Here is a 25496-nt window from a genome sequence, read left to right as displayed (position 1 = left end):
TTTTTTCAAACATAAAATTCTCTGTGCCCACCTCCTACCCTATTTTAACTGTGCATTATGCACTGGCATTAACCCCTCCTTAGAAGACACAGGAATGCCTGTTGGATGGTAAAAGGCTATTTTCTCCTGGTGCCAGCAAGGTAACTCCTTAGGAGATAACCTTCCTTCTTATGGTCAAAGGGGCCATGATTACCCCCTACTCACTTTATACTGCACATCTGAGTACTGTAAATTGTCAACAATATATCATTTAATGTATAACCCTTTGTCTCAAAAAGTATGCAACTCTGCTTTGACCTCTAATGGGTAGAACAGTCCTAAGAGCTTTCTGAAAGACTGTCTCCCAGGTTACAATCCTCAGATTATCCATTTCTTACTTAAAAAATATATATATACATTTAATTAAACACTAAAATATACCAATAGAATCTACTTAAATCATCTTTAAAAACAAAACTGTTACCTTAAGTTGCTGAATGGTTCGCTGTTTCATATCTATTTCCTGAGAATACTGGTTTTTCTTTTTCTCCAGTTCATTAATTTTAATCCTCAACAATTTCTCCTCATCACGCATTACAGAGATCTACAAAGTAATAAATCAAATTAAGTATTTCTAAAAATATTAATTGCTTTTGTTGTTTAAAATTCAAGGCCACTGTTTCAAAGATTAATGTCCTTTTAAGAGCATTAGAAAAATTACAGATTCCAACATACATGATGTAACTCAAATTATCAGAATCTCAAACTCTGTAAATGCTCCCAAAAAAGACTCAGAATAGTCCCATGCATGCAAGAGGGAAATCATTATCATGGAAAAATCAATAGAGATACTCTAGGGGAAAAATATTGACTCTGATTTCCAAGATTTATTAAGTAATATGATCCAGTAATATAAGAAGTAACTTAACAGCTAATAATGGCATGTAGAGGATGAAAACAGAACAATTACAAGATCAAAAAGTACCCGTACAAGGGAAGGTCAATTGATTTTTGGTGTTACGGGTAACTTAATCCTACAAACCTATTAAAGAAATCAAAAAGCACTTTGAATTAGTACACAAACCTGAAAGGAAAAGAGGGGAGAAGGAGAGAAGGGAGAGAAGGGAAAGGGATAAGTAGAGAAAACATGTAATCAAAGTACATTTTTAGGCCAATTTTCAAGATACCCAGGGATCTCATAAACCGAAGAAAATTAACTGAACAAAGTTCCCCTTCATAAAAATTATGGAGATACCATAATAATAGTAGTTCTCTGGTTTCAGGTGATTTTTACATTTCTTTTTAGTTTTCCTGTATGTTCCAAAATTACTATAGAAAACATATATTCCTTTTATAATCATACACTAATAAAATTTAACTTTATATATTATTTTGTTCAAAAACAAGGGACTTCCACTAATAAACACCATCTTCATCAATTTTAAAGAAATAAACTGTCTGCCAATAATATAGAGACTATGTATTACACCAAGATGCACATAAGGACTGCTTCCGCTTCCATCCTGCCTCTAACACTGGACAAGTTATTTCTCTTAATGCCTATTTCCCTAGTCATAAAATGGAAGCTAAATTTTGTCCCTATGCCTAACATTGTATGAAAATTAAATGAGATGATACATGTAAATTCAGAACAATGAAAGACAGAAAACACTCTTAATTCTCGCCCTTAGAGTAATGTTAGTTATCTGCACAATAAAACATTATTTAAAAAGAGATACCACCTAAAACTATGAAAAAAAAAATCTTAAAATTAGATCACATTTTAAAAGCAGTATTTATATATCAGATCAGATCAGATCAGTCGTTCAGTCGTGTCCGACTCTTGGCGACCCCATGAATCCAAGCACACCAGTCCTCCCTGTCCATCACCAACTCCCAGAGTTCACCCAGACTCATGTCCATCGAGTCAGTGATGCCACCCAGCCATCTCATCCTCTGTCTTCCCCTTCTCCTCCAGCTCCCAATCCCTCCCAGCATCAGAGTCTTTTCCAATGAGTCAACTCTTCACATGAGGTGGCCAAAGTACTGGAGTTTCAGCTTCAGCATCATTCCTTCCAAAGAAATCCCACGGCTGATCTCCTTCAGAATGGACTGGTTGGATCTCCTTGCAGTCCAAGGGACTCTCAAGAGTCTTCTCCAACACCACAGTTCAAAAGCATCAATTCTTCGGCGCTCAGCCTTCTTCACAGTCCAACTCTCACATCCATACATGACCACAGGAAAAACCATAGCCTTGACTAGACAAACCTTTGCTGGCAAAGTAATGTCTCTGCTTTTGAATATGCTATCTAGGTTGGTCATAACTTTCCTTCCAAGGAGTAAGCATCTTAATTTCATGGCTGCAGTCACCATCTGCAGTGATTTTGGAGCCCAGAAAAATAAAGTCTGACACTGTTTCCACTGTTTCCCCATCTATTTCCCATGAAGTGATGGGACCAGATGCCATGATCTTCATTTTCTGAATGTTGAGTTTTAAGCCAACTTTTTCACTCTCCACTTTCACCTTCATCAAGAGGCTTTTTAGTTCCTCTTCACTTTCTGCCATAAGGGTTGTGTCATCTGCATATCAGGGGTTATTGATATTTCTCCCAGCAATCTTGATTCCAGCTTGTGTTTCTTCCAGTCTAGCGTTTCTCATGATGTACTCTGCATATAAGTTAAATAAACAGGCTAACAATATACAGCCTTGACATACTCCTTTTCCTATTTGGAACTAGTCTGTTGTTCCATGTCCAGTTCTAACTGTTGCTTCCTGACCTGCATACAAATTTCTCAAGAGGCAGATCAGGTGTTCTGGTATTCCCATCTCTTTCAGAATTTTCCACAGTTTATTGTGATCCACACAGTCAAAGGCTTTGGCATAGTCAATAAAGCAGAAATAGATGCTTTTCTGGAACTCTCTTGCTTTTTCCATGATCCAGCAGATGTTGGCAATTTGATCTCTGGTTCCTCTGCCTTTTCTAAAACCAACTTGAACATCAGGAAGTTCACGGTTCACGTATTGCTGAAGCCTGGCTTGGAGAATTTTGAGCATTACTTTACTAGCGTGTGAGATGAGTGCAATTGTGCAGTAGTTTGAGCATTCTTTGGCATTGCCTTTCTTTGGGATTGGAATGAAAACTGACCTTTTCCAGTCCTGTGGCCACTGCTGAATTTTCCAAATTTGCTGGCATATTGAGTGCAGCACTTTCACAGCATCATCTTTCAGGATCTGGAACAGCTCAACTGGAATTCTATCACCTCCACTAGCTTTGTTCGTAGTGATGCTTTCTAAGGCCCACTTGACTTCACATTCCAGGATGTCTGGCTCTAGGTCAGTGATCACACCATCGTGATTATCTGGGTCGTGAAGATCTTTTTTGTACAATTCTTCTGTGTATTCTTGCCATCTCTTTTTAATATCTTCTGCTTCTGTTAGGTATAGCTGATCCCAGTTATAAAAATAAAAACACACAAGCACATAGAGTAACTATTTTACATATATGGAGATGGAGGGTGTCTCCCAAGTCATAGTGGGAGCTTCTCTTTACCAGTACAGGCCTAACAGTCATGAAAATTATAATTTATTTGATCAAAAAGTTCACACCCATTCTTTTCATTCATTTTTAATTTACATTAATGCTATATTATTGTCAGTTTTCTTATGCTACCTAAAAAAATTATTCAAGGACTTCAAATGCTAGATAAAAAAGTTTTAAATCTTTTTAAAAGTACTGAGGAACTAACAAAAAAATAAATATTGAGATAACAGAAAAAAAATAAGTGAAAAACTAATCACAGAAATAAGTGTAACACTGACTGGCTTTCATAGAAAGAGGAGGCCTGACTTTCAACAAGTAAGCTAGAAGGTATTTGCAATATATTTTATAAGAATTAGAACCAAGGACTTCCCTGGTGGGAAATGGTTAAGAATTACTGGTGGAAACTAGAGAAAGCTCGCGCAGCAATGAAGACTCTGCACAGCCAAAAATAAATAAATAAACAAAAAATTTTTTAAAAAAGAATCAGACACAAGGATAAAGAAATCCAACACAATAATAATTTTTAAAAGGACAGAAAAATTAAAAGAAAATATGGACAAATGTATTTCACAAAGTGAAAACTAGAATAGACATGTAGTGAATAAAAACAGACACTGTGAGGAATACAACTTAAAACCATAAGATACCCCTTTATCTCCTGACCCAACAATTCCACCCCATGCTCTACAAATTCTTGTACACGTATACCTAGGGCATGTTTAAAATAGGATCACTCTTTCTTCTAAGAGCAAAGAATGAAAACAATCTAAATGGTCAAGAGACTAGATAACTAAATTGTATAGTCACACACACTTCGGAACATTACACAGCAGTGAAAGTGATTAACTATAACCATACATAACTGACTCTCAGGAATATGATGTGGATAATGTCTCAGAACACAATTAATGTGTAGAAATAAAAAATATATGTATAGTTTAACTTACATTTTTAACAGATCTAACAAAAAAGACAAATACAAAACATTCATTATATTAACTTCACTGGGGATAGGAAACAAAAAATGGATAAGACCCACAAACATATGCAATGTGAATATTCTTCAGACCTTAGCATTTAAGTATTCTTTTGTAACTAACTCTAAGTAATGAAAAATATTTAAAATTATTTCAACTTTTAAAAATGGTCTAATTATGATATAAAATACAGCAGTCATAAAAGAAAAATAAATTGCTCCAAGGGAAAAAAGCACCATAATCAAAATCAAAAAAAATGGCAAGATAGGGGTCAGGTACAGGGGTTATCCACAATTAATATCCTTAAAAAGTTAATTTCCTAAATATATAAGCTCCCATAAAGCAATAACAATTAAAAAAAAAACCTAAACTTAAACAAAGAATATGACTACTCAGACCACAGGAGAAAAAAAAATTAAATTGTAAACCAAAAAATGTTCATTCTAATTAAAGATATGCAAGTTAGAATTATAGTTGAGATATATTATTTACATGTCAAGTTAGCAGATATCAAAGAAATAATGATAAAATACTACTTTGTGGATAAGAGTATAGAAAAAAATACTTTCTTATACATTAGTTCTGATGAGTAAATTGGCATAATCTCTAAAAAGCATAATAAATATCAAAATGTACAAACCAGTGACTCATAAATTCCACTTTTAGGAATTTATTTCACAGGAAGACTTACAAAAGTTCAAAATGACATCACTGCATCATTAACTGGAAATTACCTTAATTGTTCAACAATAGGGGACTCATTAACCATAAATACATGTTCCTAGTCATTAAAAAAGTCACCTGGAAACTCTTTATATCTTGAGATGGAGAGACAGTCAAGATACACCATGTGAAGAAAAACAAGGTTCACATAGTGTTTATTGGAGGTTTCCATTTTTTAACAGGAAGAGAAGGAAGGAACAACAGAGGAAGACAGAGAAGTGAAGAAAAAACAATTATTGGTAACATCTGATTCCTTGGTGGGAGCTTGACGGCCTCTCCCCCTCACTACATACACTTTCATGTGTTTTACATTTGGAACCATGTGCACGTATTTCCTATTTTTAAAATCCAATTATAATAAAAGCTTGTCACAACTGCACTACATACTCTCCTCCATACAATCTGTAAACAGAAGTTTACTTTTTATTTTTGGGGGAGACTTGCGCTTAGTCCTTAAAAGAAAAAAAAAGGTTCTAATCTTATATAAGGCACGTATTTTTCTTACTATTAGACATTCTTTGGTTTGTTTAAGCTGACTAAATTTTTGGTGAAATAATAGATCTCATCATTTTAAAAAAAATCATGGAGTTGACAACTGTTCTGGTCAATACTAAAATTAGTGTCTAAACATGATATATAAGGAAAACAATGATTATCATTTAAATTGGCCACACAACTTTTCAAATAACTAACCTCTTTCTGTACTTGCTCAATCTGCTTTTTGGCATCGGCCAATTTCTCTTTGAGCTCAGCATAATCTTCTTCCTTCCTCTGAAGATCAGCTTTCAGATTCTGGATAAGAGCAGTGCTTGCAGAGAGCTCCTCTTTCAGCCTAAAAATCAAAAATCACTTTCCTATAGTGATATATCACTAATCACTTAGGATCATATGTGTGACCAGTAACCTACAAAATTAGATCTTTTCACAAATTTGGAATGTCCATAGCATGAATGAGTACTTCAAGGAGGATTTCAGGAGATTTTTTAAACAGAACTCTGCATGTAAATAACATTCAGTCCTAAGGATTTATACAAAGTTCAAGTTCTTCTCTCAACATACATGCTATATTTAACCAGATTAAGTTATGCCCACCTAAATTCTTTAAAAGCTATATGGAAAAATCAATAAAAGAAATGCAAATTTTTAAAACCTTTTAAAAACGTTTAGCTTACTTTTCTGTTTCTTGCCAGTTTGTTTCCTTTTCTTCTTCCTTTAATTGAAGTGAATGTTTAGCATCTTGCAAATTTTTTGTTAATTGCATGATTTCTTCTTTCAATTTGACTTCCGTTTCACTTAAATCTCTGGCATTTTGGATAGAATCTTTAAGATTTGCTTGACATTCATTCAGATTTCTTTCTTGCTTTAAAATGATAGATTCCTTTTCCATAATTGCTTGTTCTAACTTGGCTGAATGGCTACATTCATCTTTCTGAGTTTCTAACATCGCTTCAAGTTCCTTTATTTTCACCTTATAGCAAGTAACATCTTGCATAAGTTCTGAAAGTGCTCTCTTTCCTTCCACTACATGCTGTACTTCAATATCAAGACTAATGGTTTTTTCTTGCACTTCTTCCTTCAGCTGCTGTATAAGACTATCTTTTTCTTTTAGTAAATCATCTTGATTCTTTTTCTCCCTCTCCTCTATTTTTAGTCTATTGTTTTCATTTGTATAGTCTTTTACTTCTGCCTGTAATTTTTCAATTTGTTGTTCTAGTTCCTCAATCTGATGGGTTTTTTTGGAGGAAGTCTTTACAATCTCTTTACATTCTTCCCAAATGGCTTCAACAGTAGAGTGGAATGACCTTTCCCTACTAAGTTCTTGAATACCATGTTCTTTAACCTGCTTACTTATCAAATAATCATTATCCAAATGATGTAACTGTGTATTTGGCAAATTATCTTCTTGAGAACAACTGGACAGATCCCTGAGATTGAGTAAATCTATGTTTGCGATTTGAGAAACTGAATCAAGTCTACGCAGTTCATCTATTTTTGCTTGCATTAATTTTATTTGTGAAACGTTGTTTGTGATGTTTCGTCTAGCAGTTTCTATCTTCTCTGACAATTTCATGATCCTTTCCTTCTGTTCTTGATTTATACTTTTCTGCACATGTAATTCAGAAATCACATTGTCATAACTTGACTGAATTTGTTGGACCTCTATACTAAAGCCTAAACTTTTTTTTTCAGAAGAAGAAAGTTCCTGCTGCAAACTAACTATCTGTTTATTTAATTCTGTTTTTTCTTCCTTTTCATTTTTAAGTTCATTCTCAATGGTGAGTAAACGTGTTTTTAGCTCTTCATTATTTTCTTGTAGAACTCTAATGTTTTCCTCATCTGAAATGCTCTCTTGTATTTCTTCACTTTTCTTTTGGTCTTCAGTGATAGCTGGACTAGCATGTGTAAGTCCTTTAAAAAATATATATATACATTATTAATCTTGCAAATCTTAATAAAATCTAAGTTACCATATAAGCCAATATTCAAAAATATGAAACATACGAAAACAAACAATGAAAAACAGAGATAAGCTATTGAGTTAAAAAAGAAAAATCAGGTTGCAAAACATACATATTATAAACCCAATTAGGTAAAAATTATAGTTCCATTAAGTCACAGCAGAGTTATTAGTAAAGGATGTACAAGAAAATACTGGCAGCTACTTCTGAATGGGATTACCAGTTACTTCTACTTTCTTTTTATAGCATTTAATGTTATTTGAATTGTCTACCACAAATCTTTATTATTACTATGAGTCAGAGGGTAGGGAATCACACGCTAAGGCTGACTAAAGAAGAGTTTACAAGTACAATTATATTATAGGTCTACTAAATCAGTGATTTACAGAGTGCCTTATACTTTCAGAGTGGAAATTAGGAGAAAAATGGTTAAACTTCTGCTAAGTCTAATGGAGCCTTATCTTTACTAGTTGCATAACTGTCAATCAACTGTTTGATTCCATGGCTGTTTCCTCAAATGTAAAAGGGAAATAATAATATCACCTATCTCAGAGTTGGCTTCCCTGGTGGCTCAGAGGGTAAAGTCTGTCTGCAGTGCAGGAGACCTGGGTTGGATCCCTGAGTCGGGAAGGTCCTCTGGAGAAGGAAATGGCAGCCCACTCCAGTATTCTTGCCTGGAAAATCCCATGGACGGCGGAGCCTGGTAGGCTACCATCCGTGGGGTTGCAAAGAGTCAGACACGACTGAGCGACTTCACTTTCATCTCAGAGTTATTGTGAAGATCAAGAAAATAAATGAACTTGGAACACTGTGCTTGGGATATAGTTAGACATTATTAGAAACTGAAAATCTGTACAGAAGAGCTCAGCTAGTTAAAAATAAATAAAAGTTTGTCTTTTTCAGGCTTAATACCTACATTTCAAAAATAGGATATTTCTCTGCCCTACTTTCTACAGGATAGTGTTAAGAGGGCCAAATAAATTAATATATAATGTATGTTAAAGCATTTTCTAAATGTTATGTAAGTACAAGAACTTTAACAAATACAGTTGATATAAATTAAACTGTGTCCAGAGGATGCACTATTAGCTAAAAGTTAATTCTTAATATTTATGTTGACAAAATAAATCATCTCACACAACTGTCCAGTATAAACTATGTTCAAATTTTTCTCACAGATTGCATGGTTAACTCTTGAAACATAATTCTCAATTCTCCAGATATACAAATTTATCTTTTTATGCTTTCATACAATTTCCATTATGATAATAACTCATCTGATGAGTGTCTCATATCCTAGGAAAATTACTTCAAAACATAAGAATCTGAACCTTTGGTTTTTAAATTTTTTTCCTATTCTATTTCACTTCATGGTTTGATGTTTATATGTGTGAATTTTATATACAACATGACTCTAATACAATTTATATGTATTTTTTACACAATACTGTATTGATCAACTCAACACGTCCTTCTGACCTTCATGCACTCCCCCTAATTGGCCATTTATCTGTCAATTTCACCTATATTTTTATTTGGCAGTCTCATTAAGCATATTAAGAATCAAATTCCTGCTTAGAGGTTCCAGGTACAATATGAAATCCATAAATGTAGAAGGCAGTCATAAGGGAGAACTGGACTGAAATTCTCCAAAAAATCTATTACTTTCAGTTGTTAACTGTACAAAGAATCTTTAAAAGGTATATTTTATAGTTGTCTTTTTAGTAAGTGCCACCATATTATCCTATGAATCTGAGTACATCATATTATATTGAAATACTATGTATACTTGTTGCTCTCATCTATGATATTCCAAATTTCCCGACAGAAGACTCTCTGTGTCTAATGCGTCTTTACATACTTGAACAATAATCCTAAATGAATTATTTTTGACATTTAGCTATGTTGCTTATGTTCTCCTTTTCTATCTCTAAGACATATCACTGGATCAGAAAAACACAATTTTTGTAATCAGTCACCTACTCCGGTTCTAGATATATGCAAATTTATAATCTAACATGCCCCAGTTATATTAACTCAGTTACTGTAGTGTAATTTTATGTTTTAAATTTTAAGGTTTTATCTTTATGGTATCTTTTTTACAACAGTGATTCTCTAGTTTTAGAGTGAGCAAGAGAGCTCAGAATGTAGATTCCAAACAAATATCAAACATACTGATTTGGTAAATCTGGAATGTATTGTACATGCAAACACCTTGATCATACACAATGATCCAGGTACTTATCTGTTTAAACTTCTGGAAGAACTTGATGGTCACCTCTGTAATACATTTGGGATCTAAACATATCAGTTTGCTTCATTACAAAGCCCCTATCTGGCAGGCCGGCTACATGTAATTGTTCCATAAGAGATAAATATCAAATCTCACACAGCAATGAGATTCAAGCCCTTAAATTTCCACCCCCTGCTGTGGCAGGCTCTTGGGCATCTAGATGAGAGACGATAGTACCCAATCTAATGAATCTGTTCAATTAAGAAGGCATCTTTAAGATCATAAAAAGCTCTTTAAAATTAATACTATCCTACATACAAACAGTATGCATGCACAAGAATCAATCAACAAAATGAAAAGGCAACCTGTGGAATGGGAGAAAATATTTGCAAACCATTTGTCCAGTAGGACCAGGAGTTAATATCTAAAATATATAGGAAACTCACACAACTCAACAGCCAAAAAATCAAGCAATTCAATTTAAAAATTGGCAGAGGAGCCAACCAGATATTTTTCCAAAAAGACATAAAAATAATCAACAGGTACAGGAAAAGGTGTTCAATATCACTAATCATCAGGGAAAAGGAAATACAAAGTACAGTAAGATTATCACCTAACACTTGATAGGATGTCTATCATCAAAAAGATAAGAGATAACAAACAAAGAGTTGACAAGAATGAGAAGAAAGAGGAAATCTGCTCACTGTTAATGGGGATATTAAGTAGTATAGGCAGTAGAAAACCAGTATGGAGATTTCTCAAAAAATTAAAAATCGAACTATCATATGATCTAACAATGCCACTTCTAGTATACATCCAAAGGAAATGAAATCACTATTCAAAGTTCATGTGAGTTCATGCCCTATGTTCACTGCAACATTTTTTACAATAGCCAGGACATTGAAAAAAACCCAAGTGTCGATGGATGGGTGAATGGATTTTTTCAAAAGGGGTATAAGTATGTATACAGTGGAATATAATTACTCAACCTAAAGAAGAATGAAATCTTGCCATCTCCAACATAGGTGAACCTGGAGGGTTCATTTTGTGAAATAAACTACACATGGGAAGACAAATACGGTATGGTATCAATACAAGGAAGAAAAAAGATCTAATTCATAGAAACAAAGAGTAGAATAGTGGTTGATGGAAATAGGGAGAGGCTTGTAAAAGGGTATAGTTTTTCAGCTGAAGATGAATAAGGTCACGGGATCTAACTATAACATGGTGACTATAATTGATAACAATGTATTGTAAAACTGAAATTTGCTTGGGGTGTATAACTTGAGTGTTCTCACCAAAAAGAAAAAGAGGGGGAAAATAGGTGAATACATGAGATGATGTATGTATTAATTAATTAACATGGTGGGAAACTTTTCACAATGTATATCAAATCATGTTAAACAGTTTAAATATATCACAATATTCTTTCTCAATTATACCTCAATAGGACTGGGGGGAAAAAAAAATCCCAGTTCTCTCAATATACTGATGTCCCCTGTTAGAGTATACCCTCACCCTGAAACTCACTATATAATCTGGGAACATCATCTTGCCACTCCAAGAATTTATCCAGTTTTGCATTCAGTAGTATACTTGTGAAAACAAGCTTTATTTGTTAAGTTTTCATTTTTCAAATACAATCCATATTCTCTTCCTTCACGCAATAGTTTAAATGGTCTTGGGCAGCAGTAATTATGTAATCCCGTAACAGGATTCCAAGATTTCTTTAACAGACTAACTAAAACACACTGGATAACGTTTTAACACCTATAAATTACATTGTCTCTTCTGACTCAAAAAGGAGAGGAAAATCATGGCATTACTCCTGCTGTATAGCCTGGTTTCTGAAAAGCTAATGAGTTGATTTTTGAAGATTTTCCTATGTTTGTAGTTACATTTTCATAATTTAGCTCCTTCAGATTCTCAGTTTATTCTAAGGATTCCAGCTACTTTGGAAACTAACAGATTCACTCTTATTTACTTTTATAACAAACTTGTCCATTTATTCTAATGAATTTTTTAAAATAATCTTCAACCAATGCATTATTTTTTTTATCAGACTGTCTCCTAACATTTTACAAAACTGTAGCCACGTCATCCCAAAGTGGAATAACTTTCTTTCTCCCTGATTCACACTTCTGTTCTACTTTCCCTTTAAGTAATTTAGTACTTATGACACAATTTTCACACCTATGACTTCATCGGTGGAACTTCACCAGTGGAAATGACTAAATCCTCCTGCCCTTTAAGAAGACAGTTATAAAAAAAATGTCTGAACTCTTTATCAGGAGAGATGGGATGTAAGCAAGTTAAAAATGATCATCAGAAATTCAGAGCTCACAAATAAATCCTGAATATCCTGAGAGAAGAGACTTGAGTCATGCATACTATATGGACATATCCCTAAACCTTGAGGTAAATTAAAGCAAGTGCAATATAGCTTTTGTGATCAAAAAAAGCATTTTGTCACGTTGTTCTCTTACTATACTTTAATAAACTAGATAATTACATAAGATACTTCAGGAAATTGGATTTGCATCTGATATTCATATATTCAAATTATCCTTTTATAAATTTTTATGTTTCATATCAAAGGATTCATAGAACATATTCAGAACAGTGTTGTCAGGGAGAAATTAAATTATTAGTCTAGCAATAAAGAAAAAGTAGATTTTATAGTATATGAGCCTAATATAGGTTAACTTATAAAAAGTAAACATAGCAATAAGAAAGATAGTTACTTTAATTCAATATTTCCACCACACCCAACCTGTACATATACTGCTTTATCTATATTTTGCTACAAAAATTAGTTTTGGTTGAAAAGTCACAGATGAGCAGACTATAGCATATTTCTGGTTTGTCTCCTTTATCACTATTCTGAAGGCTAATTTCTTGAAATGTTTACATGGTTATTCAGTTTACCCAAAATACAGATACAGTGACACAAAGAAGTAAATTCACTTTCATAGGGAAATAGCTTTGCATTTCCTTTTAAGAGCAGAAAACATCAATCCTGCATAACTATAACCCCCTAATCCTATCCTAGTAAGTACAGAAATCATGTATTTTGTTCTGGAGATTTTTTAGTAGCAGGTAGAGAGGGGGAAATGGTTATATTATAGCTATAATTTTCATATGATCTCTTACGTAGTCCTTATAGTCTCTTAACAACAAATAATTAAGAAATAGCCACAGTGGTTATGAATTTAGGGGGGAAAAAAAAGTATTTTGTTACCTAAACTTATAAACCTACTCACATCCAAATTATTTATTGCTAACAACTCAGATCACTATATAATCATCTTTTTCATGAATGAGTTACCCTTAGGATTAGCCGTACCATGTGGATCACTCGCTCCTGCACACTTCCACTTCCTAGTGATCTACAGATCCTACATTCTCAACTACCCTGAGTTCTCAACTACTCTATGTCCCCAAACAAGGTAAAAAACAGAGGAACAGTGCTGTGGAAATCACAAAAAGATTATACTCCCTATAGTTAAGGCACCACTCGTTCAGTGGATAATAGAAAATGACCATGCATATTAGTGTGCTGTTTCATACTGTTCATGGGGTTCTCAAGGCAAGAATGCTGAAGGGGTTTGCCATTCCCTTCTCCAGTGCCTTAAAGGACTATGGACGGAGGTTCACACACTGTACAGGAGGCAGTGATCAAAACCATCCCCAAGAAAAAGAAATGCAAAAAGGCAAAATGTTTGAGGAGGCCTTACAAATAGCTGAGAAAAGAAGAGAAGCAAAAGGCAAGGGCGAAAAGATATACCTATCTTGAATGCAGAGTTCCAAAGAATAGTAAGGAGAAATAAGAAAACCTTCCAAAGTAAACAATGCAAAGAAACAGAGGAAAAAAGCAAAATGGGAAAGACTAGAGATCTCTTCAAGAAAATTAGATACCAAGGGAATGTTTCATGCAAAGATGGGCACAATAAAGGACAGAAATGGTATGGACCTAACAGAGACAGAAGATATTATTAAGAGGTGGCAAGAATATACAGAAGAACTGTACAAAAAAGATCTTCATGACCAGGATAACCACGATGGTACGATTACTCACCTACAGCCAGACACCGTGGAGTGTGAAGTCAAGTGGGCCTTAGGAAGATCACTATGAACAAAGCTAGTGGAGGTAATGGAATTCCAGCAGAGCTATTTCAAATCCTAAAAGACGGTGCTATTAAAGTGCTGTACTCAATATGCCAGCAAATTTGGAAAACTCAGCAACAGCCACAGGCCTAGAAACGGTAAGTTTTCATTCCAATCCCAAAGAAGGGCAGTGCCAAAGAATGTTCAAACTACCACACAATTGCACTCATTTCACACACTAGCAAAGTAATGCTCAAAACACATGTATACCCGTGGCGGATTCATGTCAATGTATGGCAAAACCAATACAATATCGTAAAGTAATTAGCCTCCAATTAAAATAAATAAATTTATATTTAAAAATATATATATATTAAAAAAAAAAAATTCTCCAAGTTAGGCTTCAACAGTAAGTTAACTGAGACTGTCCAGATGTTCATGCCGCATTTAGAAAAGGCAGAGGAACCAGAGATCAAATTGCCAACATCCACTGGATCATAGAAAAAGCAAGGGAACTCCAGAAAAATATCTACTTCTGCTTCATTGACTATGCTAAAGCTTTTGACTGTGTGGATCACAACAAAACTGTGAAAAATTCTTAAAGAGATGGAATACCAGACCACCTGACTTGCCTCCTGAGAAACCTGTAAAAAGGTGAAGAAGCAACAGTTAGAACTGGACATGGAACAACAGACTGGTTCCAAATTGGGAAAGGAGTAAGTCAAGGCTGTATACTGTCACCCTGCTTATTTAACTCATATGCAGAGTAAAATGCCAGACTGGATGAATCACAAGCTGAAATTAAGATTGCTGGGAGAAATATCAACAACTTCAGATATGCAGATGATACCACTCTAATGGCAGAAAATGAAAAGGAACTTTACAGCTTCCTGATGAAGGTGAAAGAGGACAGTGTAAAGGCTGGCTTAAAACTCAACTTTCAAAAAATTAAGATCATGGCATCCAGTTCCATCACTTCATGGCAAATAAATAAGGAAAAAGTGCAAACAGTGGTAGATTTTATTTTTTTGGGCTCCAGAATCACTGTGGACAGTAACTAAAGCCACCGAATTAAGAGATGCTTGCTCTTTAGAAAAAAAGCTATAACTAACCTAGACAGCATGTTAAAAAGCAGACATCATTTTACTGACAAAGGTCCATCTAGTCAAGCTATGGTTTTTTCCAGTAGTCATGTACAGATCTGAGAGTTGGACCATAATTAACTCTGACTGCCGAAGAACTGATGCTTTTGAACTGTGGTGCTGGAGAAAACTCTCACAAGTCCCTTGGACAGCGAGAAGATCAAGCCAGTCAATAGTAAAGGAAATCAACCCTGAATATTCATGGGAGGGACTAATGTTGAAGCTCCAATACTTTGGTCACCTGATGCGAAGAACCAACTCACTGGAAAAGACCCTGATGCTGGGAAAGATTGAAGGCAGGAAGAGAAATGGGCAATAGAGGATAAAATGGTTGGATGGCATCACCAATTCAGTGGACATGAGCTTGAGCACACTCCAGTAGATAGTCAAGGACAGGGAAGCCTGGCATGCTGCAGTGCTGCTGCTGCTAAGTCGTTTCAATTGTGCCTGACTCTTTGTGACCCCATGGACTGCAGCCTACCAGGCTCCTCCGCCCATGGGATTTTCCAGACAAGAGTACTGGAGTGGGGTGCCATTGCCTTCTCCGATGCTGCAGTGCACAGGGTCCCAAAAAGTCAGACACAAATGAGTGACTGAACAGCAACAAATGCATATTAGTTTCAACCTATTAGCTCATAAATTATTACATTAATATAGCTAATGCTTTCAGTTCAGTTCAGTCGCTCAGTCATGTCCGACTGCTACTATATTATCCTTTAAGTCAACTACTTTTGAAAACATTACTTTTACTGAGGTTCTATGAAGTTTGTATTATATTGGTGTATTATCCAATTGTTTTTATTCTTAACAACCTTAGGAGGCAGGTATATTTAACTTATTTTACTAATAAAGCAAGACTTAATTTATCCATTTATCTCAAGGTGAAGCAGCTAATTAGGTTTCTAAAGTAATGTATGTTCTCTTAGAAAGTCTTCCTTCTCTGTATTATATTATAAAAGTTTTCCTAAAGACAGAATAGTTTAGAGACAAGGTGAAAGCCGCTATGTTCTCCTACATAGCCAGGGAGGTATAGCATAAAGTGAGTAAGCTTAGCACACTTTTTTTCTAGTAGTTTCATAGAAAACAAAACTTGACCACATTTGCCTTTTGTAACGTTTAGCTCAAAGTCTTCCTGTTAAATGGCCTTTTCTTCAAATGAAAAAAAGAATAAAGAGGGAAAAAAAAGTGTGGAGAAATTCTGGCAGAAAAGGTGACTTTCAATTACGATAGGCACAGAAATAAGAGAATTATCATGATGCTAAATTGATAAGAGCATAACATCTAAAAACATTAAAATAAAGGCAGCTTTAAATACCTGCATCCTCTAGATAGCTTATAACATGTTAGTGTAAAAATTAGGGACATTTAGATTTTCTCAGGTTTTTTTCCTTAGATAAGTAAATTTCCTCCTACTTGAAACTTTTGTGTTTCCTGGTTTAGGAGTCAGCTTTCTTAACGGCCTCCTGTTAGCAGCTGAACAAGTACCTTTCTTTGCTGGTGGTTCATCTTGTTGAAGTTCATTTTCATTTAATCTTTTTCTTCCTGAATACGTTTTAGTTTTGCTGTCCTTAGACATTTCAGTCATTTCATCACAAACCAATTTACTGTTTATTATTAAAGAAGAATTATCAACATTGTCCTAAAGCAAAATAAATTAAAATTAGTTCACATATAGAAAGCTATAATAAATGTAAGAACTATATAAATTAAAATTCAATACTGCATTATAAAAATTATATTTTCAAGTTTGTTGAGATATTTTCTAGGTTATTTCCTAAATCTCACCCTACCCTAAAATAACTGATGACTCTATGAAATAAGTAATATTAACTAACTTGTATAATCACTAAGCAGGACTCCCCCCCCCCCAAAAAAAGTAACTGTGTAGTTTCATCCTGATACCAAAACTAAAAACAAATTCATCTTTAGATTTTCTAAGAAGATCAGGTGGGTTAGAGACTTATTTGCAGATAACCAAGTCCTAAAACACTTACCTCTAAATCATAAACAAAATGAGCTTTAACAAAGAGAAATAGGAAAACAGTATGACATAATTGCTCCTTACAGATACTTTCACTTAAAATTTTGAGTAATTATGAATAACTAGAAAACATCAGTCATTTTGTTTTGCAACCAAAGCTCAAAGTAACCACGTCCTACACTTTAACCAATCCCAGAAAAAGTTCTAACCTTAGCTTCTTGCCTTTGTATATTCAAAGATACACAATCTACATACTGCTTTAAAACTGAGCTCCTAGTTTATCTAGATGAAAAAGACCATTTAGATTTTCATTTTTTAAGGCAAAGACTACACCTCCCTAATAGGACAGCAGAAAGGAACCCAGAAAGAAGGGTGAAACCTTACCAATTAAGTGCATGTTTATAAAGTAAAAGGTTTGGGAAAGGCAGAGATTAATTAAATCCCTACATATTGGGAGCCATCCATTTGCAGGGGGCGGGTAGGTGGTAGGTAAAACTATATGAGAAAATAAAACATCATTTTATATTATAAAATCATCACTTTGTTAGGAGATATAGATTTAAATGATTTTAAGTCATAAAGTAATGATTAAAAAAAAAGAGCAATTTTTTTAGATAGCCCTAATCAAAGAATATCAGGAAGAACAACCTCCATGCTTTTTCACAATTAGTCCCTTGGTGTCACTGATAAGTGACAAAGTCCTGGGATAGAGGAATCAGACCTCTGACAAAGTCTGAGTTTTCAAACAGTCCATGACAATTTTAAGTTGTCCCCTCTTCCACGTTCAGCCGTATTATAATCACCTAATCAATTTTCTCCTCTTCAAACTATACAATCTTCACCAAGAAAAAAATCTATCCTCCACAACTGTGAGTTCCCGAAAGGAATATTTTCTGCCTAGAGTATTCTTGTTAGGAAGGATGCTAAAGAACCATTCAAAACAAACTTTTAATCATTAAAAGAGTCTGCTTTGGATTCTTTGGAACAGTGACCCTAGATCAACAGTTGATCAGCACAGTCAGGTTAAGTTCTAATTTACTTTGCATTTATTTATGTGAACAAGTTAGCACAATGTTTTAAGTTAGTTGATAAAAAAGAGTCTAGAGCCTATCTAAAAAATTTACTCAAAGGCAAGGATTATTAAATTAGGAATATTGCTTACCTTATATTGCTTTTTTACTATTATTTACATAAACATTATTAACATTATGTGATATGCAAACATACTACAGAAATAGATATAATCCCCTGCTAAAGTTCCAACAATCTTCTTCAAAGCTGTAGGCACTAGAAGTGATCTGTCTCTGGCTTCTCTTTTTCTCGTTTTTTTTTTTTCTTAACCTTCAACAAATCTAAGGCTGAACTTAAAATTCAGATCAAGTCTTGGAAGCTCAGCTGGTAAAGAATTCACCTGCAATGCAGGAGACGCTGGTTCGATTCCTGGTTCAGAAAATGCCCTGGAGAAGGGATAGGCTATCCACTCCAGTATTCCTGGGCTTCCCTGGTGGCTCAGCTGGTAAACAATCCACCTGCAATGCGGAAGACCTGGGTTTCATCCCTGGGTGGGAAGAGCCCCTGGAGAGGCGAACAGCTACCCACTCCAGTATTCTGACCTGGAGAATTCCATGGACTGTATAGTCCATGAGGTCGCAAAGTCAGACAGACTGAGCAACTTTCACTCACTCACTCAACAAAAACAGGTGGCAAATAATCTCAAAGTGCTAAGAGCCTAGAGGTCCAGCAATTCATTTACTTGAAAAAGTCAAAAGCCCTAAGTTGTAAAAAGTTTTTCCTCCTTTTATTTAACAAATCAATTTCCTCTTCTTAATCCATACCACCACTACCCAACTACCTTAAATCAAAATCCTCATCAACGATCACCAGAACTTTTCCAAGAGTTTTCTAGTTGGTCTCCCAGCCTTCATTCTAACTCCACTTCAATCCTATCTTCCAAGTTTCTAAAAATATCAACTCAAAATAAAAAATCAACTTTGCTATCCTTCTCCTTAGACTCCTTGCTGCCTACAGAATACAACCCAAATGCTTTAATGAAGTATTTAAGGCCTTCTGCTTCCCTGGTGGCTCAGATGGTAAAGAATCTGCCTGCAGTGCAGGAGATCCCGGTTTGATCCCTGGGTCAGGAAGATCCCCTGGAGAAAGAAATGTCAACACACTCCAGTATTCTTGCCTAGAGAATCAATCCCATGGACAGAGAAGTCTGGAGGGCTGTGGTCCTTGGGGTCACAGAGTCGGACACAACTGAGTGACTAACACACACACTATCTTACCTCAATCTACTGCTCCTAGCATCATTATTCACTTCTCCTGCTTCAAACTTTCTTCTTGAGCAAATTATTAAAACTTATACTTTCCTACACTGACTGAAAGCCTTCTATGTCCATAATTGTGCATTCTGATTCTTTTATCTAGAAAAGCAGTGTATCTTCTTGTCCCTCACACCCACCAACTGCTCCTACTTTGGACTAGATAAATTTCACTTGCCATTTAAGATTCAACTTAATCATTTTTATCTGCACAAAGTATTCTCTCAAACCCTTCTATTCTCAGCTTCTTGTACATACTGATTACCACTGCACATTTCATTATAAATACATTTATGTTGCTTTTCTCTTACTGGGGAGTTGTTAAGGGGAGTAGTTTTTATTAATCTGTATAATCCCTAGAATCTAGCAGAGCACCCGGCACACAGAATCTCAGTTTTTCTTGACAAAATAAATCATTTTATGCTTCTCCTCCTAACTCTCTACCTTACTACAGGGGTATTCTCCCAGTTCAGAAAAGTTAAACAATAATACATAAAACAGATCTGGAAAAAAATACAACAATATATAATTATAAATTATAATTAAAATATTAATTACATTACCAATATAATTTGTTGATAACTACATTAACATAAATCCTAAACTGTTAATATAATTATTAATTAATTTACAATAACGTATTCAACGGAAGTGACAAAAAGTCAGACGGAGTCAATAAATGCCAATAATAAATGCCAAAATAATAATAAATGCCAATAAATGGCATTTATATTTATCTATAATTAATAAATATTATAATAAATGCCAAAAGAGAGGTCTGCTACAAGAGTAGATAAAGGTTGAGCTATGCTTCTCCAGACAATGTTCCTTATTTACCCTTGTAGCATCAAAAACCTATCTGATGTTGAGATGATACAGAGAAAGTTGTGGGTACTGGCATTCAACTCTCAAGACCCAAAGGAGGGTCAAATGTAACATTTTATAATACGGTAGTCCCTGCTTACCTGTAGAGAATACATTCTGAGACCTAGCAGTTGCCTGAAACCATGGAAATATTGAATCCTATATACACTATGCTTTTTCCTGTACATGCTTACAAAGTTTAGTACATGCCTAAAGTTTAATTTAAAAATTAAGCACAGGGACCTCCCTGGTGGCCCAGTGGCTAAGACTTCCTGCTCCCAGTGCCCTGGACTCAGGTTTGATCCCTGGTCAGGAAACTAGATCCTACATGCTGCACCTAAAGATCCCTCACGCCACAGCTAAGATCTGGCAGAGCCAAATAAATTGTTTTTTTTTTTTAAATTAAGCACAGAATGAGATTAACAATAATAAAATAGAACAATTATAACAATATACCATAATAAGTTATGTGAATGCAGCCTCTGTTGCTCTCAAAATTATCTTGTACAAATTTAATGCTTTTTACATCTTAAGCACCTATGCTCTATGGCCATAACTTTTGCAGTTTGAGGAGTGACAGCAAAACTAGCACAGATTTTCTTCTTCCTTCTTCACAATTTCACAAATAGAAAATTCATTCTTGCCATAGATCTTAGCAACCTCAGCATACAATTTTTTTTTCCTTATTGAGAATTTTTACCTTTACTTTTAAACAAAGCACTTTATAGCTTCTCTGTGACATATCCAAATTGTCAGCATCACTACGCTTCTGCTTTGGGGGCATTATTAAGCAAAATCAGCATTACTCGAACACAGCACTATGATACCAACAACAGACAATCTGATAAATAAGACTAACAGGAGGGATATGCTAGACAAAAGGATGAGTCAGGCCAGGCAGGATGGAGCAATATGGCACAAGCTTTCATCACACTACTCAGAACAGCACACAATGTAAAACTCATGAATTATTTCAGGCATTTTTCATTTAATCCTTCTGACCTTGGTTAACACACAGAAACTGAAATTGCAGATAAAGGGGAACTACTGTATACCACGCTTGCCTCTGTTAGAGAAAAGACATACAAAAGCAGAGAATTTTAGCTATTAATTTACTCAACCTATTGTGTTATTAACAATATGTCAAAAAATAATTTGATGGTACTGCAGTAAAAAAATGAATGTAAAGAAAGCCAAAAACCATTGTTTAATAAAACAACTAAAAGACAGGCTGATCATCCAATCCTAAACTAACTAAATATAAAATTACCTAAATTTCTATTTATGAAAGGCTACTTAAAAACCCTTAAAACGTTGTAGTTTATATTTTAGTCACGTCCAACTCTTTTGCAACAGTATGGAGTGTAGCCCACAAGGCTCCTCTGTCCATGGGATTCGTCAGGCAAGACACACTGGACTGGGTTGCCATTTCCTTCTGCAGGGATCTTCCCGACCGAGGGATTGAATCCATACCTCCTGCATGGCAAGCAGATTCTTCACTGCTGAGCCCTGACAAGCCCATAAAGGCTTTACATGCTATAGTTAATAATGTAATTTTTAAAAGAAAATATCCCTGCTATTAAATAGATGAACTTTAGCAAAATTGTACAAACTAGAAACAAGCTTCTAAAACCTAATGTCATTTATAGTTCAACAGAGATGGACGTACAGATATAGACAGATATATCAATAGAGTAGAGCTACAGAGAGATACAGATCTTTATGATCTGTGAATATCAAAGCACATTTAAGTTTCTTTCACCCCAGAGCTCCCCATCCAGTTTGCTGAGGCTTAAACTTTTAAGGGCTACACGGTCTTGTCCCTCTTATGTACAAAGCATTCATAGCTTAGTTTGTGGAGATCAAACTGCCATCTTCTAAGTTCTTAAAAATTCATCTTGGCGCGATAGTGAATTGCATTCAATGCCAAGATAAGCAAGTCAACATTCTTAGTGAATTAGTCTCAGTTGTATAAGCAATTTTAAATTATTTTAAACAAAACCAAACACACTCTTTATTTAATTTATAACACAAATAAAATTAGATTCTTACACTGCCTTTACATGTGTTTTCCATATGAAATTTTAGGTTCTGAAATTTGTTAATAGTATCCTCTTTTTGGTCAATTTTATCCATCAACTCTTGAATTCTTTGATTCTGCATAATTATTTTCTTTGGGAAGGAAAAAAACAAAGTTTAGTCAATATACTTTGGGGATAACTAGAATGCAAATATGATACAGTTTAGAATTGCTTCAAATTTTAAGATTAAGCAAAAAACAAAACAAAACAACAGCAATACACTATGCATAACATGACTTTATTTTCATTTAAAAAATTAACATGCCTAAATATAAAATGAAAGAGAAGCAATACATCCTAATGGATAAGAGGAATCAGGAGTCACATGATCTGGGTTTGATTCCTAGCTTCTCTACTTTCTAGTTGTGAACCTCAAGCAAGTTATTTAATGCCTACATAAAAAACAAAAAATAACAGTATCTACATCATAAGGTTGTTCTGAGACTTAGACAACTAAAGAACTTAAAAGAGTTCATAGAAAATGTTCTATAAAAAACACATGTATGTGTGTATGTATGTGTATATATACATAAAATAATCTCTACGAGCTACCAACCAAGTTGGTTTGGATTTGTTTTCAATGTAAGAGAGACATCACGGGGGACTACTGTACCTTCTATTTTACATAGTTTGATATAACACTATGTTTACAACTAGCAGCTATTTTTATAAATAGGAAAAAAATAAAAGGAAAGGAGAATAGGAACTGTCTAAACAACAGCTAAAATGTCTTGTATTGAGTACATTATTTTGGTTATCTTTTTAAGTACTGGGTATTAGATGCCAAGATTTCGAATTATTTATATCTGATCATATGTTAAAATATTCAGCTCTTTAGAAGAACAAATGTAAGTTAAGAGAAGGTCAGGAAAAATATTAAGTTTAGAGTTTTAAATTCACTTCACCTCTATATATTGCTGCAATTTCATACTTAGATCTAACAATGTCAAATCCATCTACAACCACTTACAGTAATTATCTGATCTGAAGGTATAAAATGCAAGAGATTTTCAGATTCTGATGCTGCACACTGATCAGGCCATATCCTAAATTTTAAAACAGTAACTTCAGACAAGATAAATACTATTTAAATAATCTATTCAACACAATGTACCTGGTAAAAGAGTGACATAGAGATGATTCTCTGGCAGCACATACAGATCTAAGATGCCTTCTAAAGGAAGAAAGCAAGACACAGAACTACTATCCTATTTGTATAAATTTTTTAGAAGATGTATGTTACACACACACACACACATATATATACACATATACAAATAAAATCTTTTCTGGAAAGACCAAAAAACTTTCCACAGACCATATGTGGAAAGAGGTATGAGAGTGAAGTCACTTATATACTCATTAATTATCCATACTGTCAATTTTACTTATTAATTTCCTTATTAAGATAAAATAAAGCTTAAATGCATTACCTTATTAGCTTTCTCAAGCTCTTGAACCAATGAATTTAAATTAATTTCTGATTCTGAAAAAGAATATTAAAAATAAATATCTAAGCACCTAAAAAAATATATCACTAAATAAACATGAAACATAAGCTGCTACAGTAGACACTTCATTGTTATACTCAGGAAAAAGAATTTTCACAGCACTAGAAGTACACAAACAGCTACAAATTCTACCACCAGAGAGTACTGTTTCTGAAAAAGCTACTTTCAAAACCCGGGGCAAAAATGAATGCTATCTGCTCAATAGTAGGAAATTTCTGGAATAATGTCAGAAGAGAAGTAGCTTATACCTTTCTGATCTACTTCATAATGAAGCATCACTTATCTGCTATTTTCCACCCATCTTGTTCACACAAAAAAGGGCAGCGTATTTCATCTAATACTTGAAACTCGGATGTGACAAGTCCTCCCAATCCCCCACCACCACACGCACACACACACACACACACACACACACATATAAATGAACAAACTTCACAGCTTTACAATTTCCTATGAGATTTCTTAATTTGCTAATAAAGCTATACTTAGGTTTTGGGTTTTCCTGAAAGTCTATTTTCTAGTAATATTAGTCTAAAAGTAAAGAAAAGGAAAAATATATTTTTACTAGTAAATTACTGTAAACTCATACAAATGGTAAAATATTAAATGTTACCTCCATCATTTTCTGACCACTTTGTAAATAAGCTGCATAAATCTCATACTTACCAACTGTCTTTTTAAGAATTTGTAACATCTACATAGGGATATAATAAAATCACTTACCACTTTCTCTCTTTTTTAATTCTTCTCGGGTTTTGATTAATTCTTCTTTGGTTTTAGCTAATTCAGCTTTAACTTGATTAAACTTTATTTCTAAATAAGCAATAGCTTCCTGGGGGTCAGCAAGAGATGCAATATATAAGTGAGCAATTTCAGCCTGTTTCTTAATACCAGTGACATCATCTTGAAGAGAATCAATAATATCTTCAATTCCTACATAATTATGTCCTTCCTAAAAATAGCAAAAACCACATGCCTAATGTTAACAGTGGCTTTCACTACTTCAGTGTGGTACCATCTAGCATGTTTTAAAAACAAATAGCAAAACAAATGCACAACTTACAATTTTTTAAACATATTATGTATGTTTTTCTATTAGGTGACTATAGACATGTTTATGTTTTCTTATATAGAAGTAGCTCCAAATATGAAAAAGATGTGTTCCATTAGTCATCTTCTATTTTATGGAACATGAGACATTATTTCTCCATAAGAACAATGTCATAAACTGTACGTTGTTTATGTACAGTTTACAGAACAATTATAATTACCTAGTTCAGGTATACTCTTAGTCATATAATAAGTCTTTAAAAGATTTTTGGGGCAAGCTGAAGAAACAAATCTTCCTTTTCACAATTCAGACTGAATCCCAAACTATGTCAGGGACACAGAATGATGGTTTGAGGGCAAGAGCCTAGACATTATCATCGTGGACCGCTGAACTGAGTAATTAAAAAACAAAGCAAAACAAAAACCACCAACCATTCCAAAAAGATGTGATTAATTTCAGCTTCCATAGAAGCAGCAGAAAAGAAAAATGTTTCCTAAACAGTAGAGAATGGTTATTCAGCCA

At 34.3% G+C, this 25496-nt stretch overlaps 1 protein-coding gene across 5 annotated transcripts in view; it reads right to left on the bottom strand.

Annotated features, from left to right (window-relative positions):
* KIF20B (kinesin family member 20B) overlaps positions 1-25496 on the bottom strand; it is an 85231-nt gene that overhangs the window by 31999 nt on the left and 27736 nt on the right. For 3 of the 5 annotated variants that reach the window (XM_044935222.2, XM_044935221.2, XM_025274110.3), the window contains exons 16-22: positions 24647-24875; positions 23846-23898; positions 22384-22503; positions 16648-16801; positions 6394-7630; positions 5915-6053; positions 464-583 (exon numbers count right to left, since the gene is read on the bottom strand). In XM_044935222.2, coding sequence (XP_044791157.2) covers positions 464-583; positions 5915-6053; positions 6394-7630; positions 16648-16801; positions 22384-22503; positions 23846-23898; positions 24647-24875 — 2052 coding nt within the window. The remainder of the gene's footprint in view (positions 1-463; positions 584-5914; positions 6054-6393; positions 7631-16647; positions 16802-22383; positions 22504-23845; positions 23899-24646; positions 24876-25496) is intronic. The other 2 variants (XM_044935223.2, XM_044935224.2) reach the window with 1 other exon arrangement.

This window comes from Bubalus bubalis, chromosome 23, assembly GCF_019923935.1.
Source record: "Bubalus bubalis isolate 160015118507 breed Murrah chromosome 23, NDDB_SH_1, whole genome shotgun sequence".
NCBI lineage: Eukaryota > Metazoa > Chordata > Mammalia > Artiodactyla > Bovidae > Bubalus > Bubalus bubalis.
Note: the sequence above shows the minus strand (reverse complement) of the source record. Positions and strands in the feature narration are given on the sequence as shown.